The 4,624-nt window shown below is 51.8% G+C and overlaps 1 protein-coding gene across 1 annotated transcript; it reads right to left on the reverse strand.

Moving 5' to 3' along the window:
- Positions 1 to 511: 511 nt before the first annotated feature.
- GPATCH3 (G-patch domain containing 3) lies at positions 512 to 4,621 on the reverse strand (the record flags this gene model as incomplete). The annotated part of the gene is made up of 6 exons (XM_010177116.2): positions 512 to 871; positions 1,637 to 1,764; positions 1,917 to 2,038; positions 2,312 to 2,371; positions 2,740 to 2,914; positions 4,223 to 4,621. Coding segments are annotated over 6 exons (1,104 nt in total), but the record flags the coding sequence as incomplete, so codon positions are not given.
- Positions 4,622 to 4,624: the final 3 nt, after the last annotated feature.

Genomic DNA, 4,624 nt, shown 5'->3' on the forward strand with positions numbered 1-4,624 from the left:
ATTCTATGATTCTATGATTTAACCCTCCAGTACTGGGTCACTGGGACGATGTCTCTCCCCCACTCTAAGAGTGCCTGCGTCAGGAAAATGTGGCAGAGCAGCTGTGGAAGGAAGCACCCGCTACACCCGACCACAGGGAAACGCCTCCCGCCAGAATTCCTCCGGAGGCTGCCAGGTCAGAGTCTTTCATCCTGACGAGTTTCTCCCAAGTGTGGGATTGTCACGCCCAAGCAACGCGAAGCTGCGGGCCAGCAGCGAGTTTTCTGCAGGACAGTTACCGTGCCACAGCTGGCCCTGTCTGTACTTGTCCTTCCCTGGGTCTCGGGCAGCCATGAACTACAACTTCTGGTTTTTTAGGCTGACCTAGCACACAAGTTTGGTTGATGCAGGGAATAGTACTGGCTTTAAACCACCACTCAGAAACACAACACCCTTCCCCGTTCCCACTGAATAAGCAGGACCAGCACAATTTCCCCTCATGTGAGCAGCTCAATTGGGGGGGGGGAAAAACCCCACTGAGATAATTTTTTTACAAGTTTATATTTCTTCCAAAAATAAATATATAAAAACCCTGCTCCAAACCCGAGACCAGGAGCCAGCCTGTGCTCGACGGGAGCAGAAGCAGCACAAAGGCTCTGTGACAGTCTCTGCTCAGTGTGACTGGGCACTGCAGTTCCGCAGAGCGCCGTGCGACGCCCGGACAAACCCCATGTCCTGCCTGTACTTCATGGCAGTGGGTGGCTGGCGCCTGAGCAGCTGATCCCCACTGTCTTTTGGGTCAGGGTCATCATAGATGGTTGAGATGAGGATGGCAGAGTCTCGGCGGGGTTTTTTCACCTTGCTGAAAGTTGGCAGTTTCTCCCCGTGGTACCTAAAGGGAAGTAGGACATGTTTGGTGCACGTTGCTGAGGCAGACAGACAGCCCTGGGTATCCCAGATCTGTTTTGCCCAGAGAAGCTGTGGCTGCTCCTCCCTGGAAGTGTTGAAGGCCAGGTTGGATGAGGCTTTGAGCAACCTGGTCTAGTGGAAGGTGTCCCTGCTGATGGCAGGGGGGTTGGAACTGGAGGAGCTTTAAGGTCCCTCCCAATCCAAACCAGTCTGGGATTCTATGATTTCCTTCACCTGCTGCAGGGCAGAAGTGACCAATACAGGGCAATAAGGATTCTTGTCCTATTCTTGGCTGTGAGATTGCTCTAGAAGAAGAGCCAGCCCTCAGAGTGAAGCACAGCACTGCACAAAGCCCTCGGAAACCCCACAGAGAAGGGAGGGATGAGGTGCACAGCTGTAGCTTGGGTCACTTGGGCTTTCTCCACCAGAATACCATAGCAGACGTGACCCTCAATCCTCAAGCACAGCTCCCCCTCTATGATTGTGAGCCTGCCAACGGTTCCAGTCCTGCTCTAACACCATGAGCTCCTCTAAGGAGCACCAATCCACCAGGAAGAACAGTGTATTTAGCTCTGGTGCGTTGTGGCAGCCCTGCCACCAGCTGTGCAGAGAAAGGCAGATTCCTGGGACAGCCTTACAGCTCTGGTTCACACTCTGCTCCTTTTGTGGCCAGTTAGCTGCTGCGTCAGCCCAGAGAGCCCGGGCAGAGGCGTTGAACAGGGGCTGGCAGGGCAGGGCTGGTACTTACCCCAGTCCCCTCTTGCATCTGGGGTTCTGACCCTCGTTCTCCAGAGCTTCAGCCATTCCAGAGTTGCTGCTTCCTAGTCCCAGCCCCTCCGTCCAGCCTTGCTGCTCCAGCACCTTCCTGCCAAAGCCCTGGGAGAAGGGAAAAAACATCACAAAGTTTGACAAAGCTCACCCCCATCCTCCCAGAGCCTTCCTCCCCACAAGCCACATCCTCTGAGCATCGCCAACACAGCCTTTCTTGTCCTGTCCCTTCCTCTCCTGAGCAGGTATCCAGAGCTCACCTTGGTGTATCTCTCAAAGGTGCCAATCTGCTGCCCCGAAACAGACCCATCCTCCAAACCGTCCCGGAGTCGCTGTTCCAGCCACATCTGAACAGAGTCCCGAGCATCCTTATCACCTCCATCTAGAGAGAAAGAAGCAAAGAGTCAGAGCAGCACAGCTCAGGGAAGCTGTTTAGCACCGTCATTTCCCCCAGAGCACCACGCAACAAGGAGGCAGAACCTGTTCTTTTTGGCAAGTCTCACTGCCAGACAAGAAAAACGTTCTTTCAAGTACACTGACATCTTGGACGCTTTCAAAGGATGCCAGAGCCAAAGCCTTCCCCATTGCAGAAATTCTGCAGGCTCAGAATTTCCCAACCTCCCTCATTTCCTGGAGGGGGTTTCAGCTCAGGTACCTTTGTCATAGTAGATGCTCATGTCCACATCCCAGTCATCTGCAGTCTGCTCATCAAAGTCTGCCAAGAGAAGGAAAGCAGCAGTTTTAGTGATGGTTGTGGAAATCTGACACAGAAAACCTGCTTGCTGGTGGCCCAACTCCCTATTTTCTCTAACAAAATGGGAAGGAAATGGTATGAGAGACTCCACAAACCATAGTGTTTACACAACAGGCTGCCAGGAGGACCACTGGGGTCTCTGGCAACTGGATTGAACCACCACAGGTTTTGTGATCAAGGGAAGGTTTAAAAAGCAATGGCAAGACGCCCATATCTGCAGCTGATTTGGAATGTTCACATGGGGTTATACCTGATTTACCTGCAAGGCTGGGCCCCCCCCAGCTCGTGGTGGTTAATTTTTGGCTCAGTGACACAAACACCAACGTTACCTCCATTCTTCTCCTGCCAGTACTGAGCATCTGTGTAGAAGACAAGGCCAGAGCCGCCTTTCTCCCACTTCAACTCAATCTCCTCTTCAAAGAGCCGCTCCTCCACACGGTCCTGCTTGGTCACATCCTCATGTAGAGCCTCGTGTCGCTCCCATTCCTCACAGGTATCATTGTCCTACAAAGGAGCAGGTGAAAGGTGGGTGACACCAGCAGCACACAGCCTCCTCCCTGCTCCTCCCTGTTCCCCTGACCCCTGCAGCCCATCGCGACGCCTTCCCTACGAAACAGCTTTGTCAACAGAGCTCGTCTCAGCTTGCTGTTTTCAGGCACTGACACGACCGGCACTGATGACCTCATTCCCCTGACTAATGCCATCTCCAGAGTCAGCAGACAGAAGTGGTGAAAAATACCACATCACACCCACTTCACGGCATGCTTTCAGCAGCCTACCTGATCTCTAACGCAAAAGATGCCCATTTAAGGAGCAGGTGTGTTGTCCGTAAAGTCAGCACTAGCAAGAAATTAATTCCACTCAAGTTGATCCCTAAAGAGATTGTGTTGGTTCCAGGGAAGCAGTTTGCTGGCACAGACACAGATCAGACTGACAGCTTTACTGCTGCTTGCCCAGTTCTGGGCAGAACCCTTCAAGGGAGACATTAACCAAGGAAGGAACAGCCAAAAAGAATGACTAGAGATCCAGGAAACAGCCTGTGAGAAACAGCTGGAGGAGTCTGTTTAGTCTGGAGAAGAAAAGACTGAATAAAAAGTTTGTCAAGGAGGGAACAAAACGTTCTCTGTGTCAGCTGTTGCTAAGAGAACCTAATGGGATAAAATTGAAGCTAAGAGTTGGCATCTAAGTTAATTCTGGGACAGCAAAGAACGGGAATGGCTTGCCTCAGGATTGTGCTGCCTCTGTAATGACAGAGGTTGGTGAGAACAGGCTAGACAGGCGTCTGTCAGGTGGGGAGAGTGAGATAGTCTCTGGAGAGCCTGTCCAGTCCAGTTTTCTAGGAGTCTTTGTCACAAAAGCCATTTTTCTCAGAAGGACTAACTTCAAACGCAGGAGCATTCAAGGTCAACCATTTGTGTGTCATTTCCAGCACACCAACGTGCTGCTAAATCTCCAGTCACCTCATTTACAAGCAACAGCAGAGCTGGACCAATGTGCCATGCAGCAGGGCAGAGATCTGCTCCCACAGCACCAGCCTCTGCCTCTGCTCGCTCCTCTGGACCAAAGCCTTTGGGCTCAACCCCTACAAGCAGCTTGATTTGGACAAGCAGTTTTGGAGGCGTTGGTGCCCACACTGTCCATGTGCCACGGGGCTCAGTGCACCAAGACGTGAACAATGACATTTTAACACCATTTTCAGACAAGCTATTTGCACAACACAATTAAAAGATTAAAAATGAGCTCTGAGAGAGTTATATTGGCTCTCCCAGCTCTAATGGCTAACCTTGGACAGTGCTAGAAAAATCCACTTACATCATCTGAGTGAGACTCCTCTTCCTCCTTCTCCTGCTCCTCCTCATCTTCCTCGGCACTGGCCGAGTGAGTCACCTCAGGTGTTGCCGCAGGTGCCTCTTCCTCTGTGATCTCATCCCCCCCAGCAGTGTAAACTCTTTCTTCTTCTATAACTGTCTCACTGTCCTGGTATTCAAAAGGCACATTCCCATACCTCCGGGATGAGCCTGTCTTTGGAAAATCCAGCTGCAATTTCTTGATAATCCAGGGAGGCAACCTGCAGGTCCGGATCAGCTCCAGAAAAACTTTCAGGGGGGTGCCCACGTTCCCATAAGGCATGAAGGAAGGTGGGTTGAACTCTGGCAGCCGCTTCAAGTCCCCTTCTGTGACAGATTCACCTGCAGTCGTCTTGTCCTCGCTGCA

The sequence above is a fragment of the Antrostomus carolinensis genome, unplaced genomic scaffold (genome assembly GCF_000700745.2).
Source record: "Antrostomus carolinensis isolate BGI_N321 unplaced genomic scaffold, ASM70074v2 Scaffold50141, whole genome shotgun sequence".
NCBI lineage: Eukaryota > Metazoa > Chordata > Aves > Caprimulgiformes > Caprimulgidae > Antrostomus > Antrostomus carolinensis.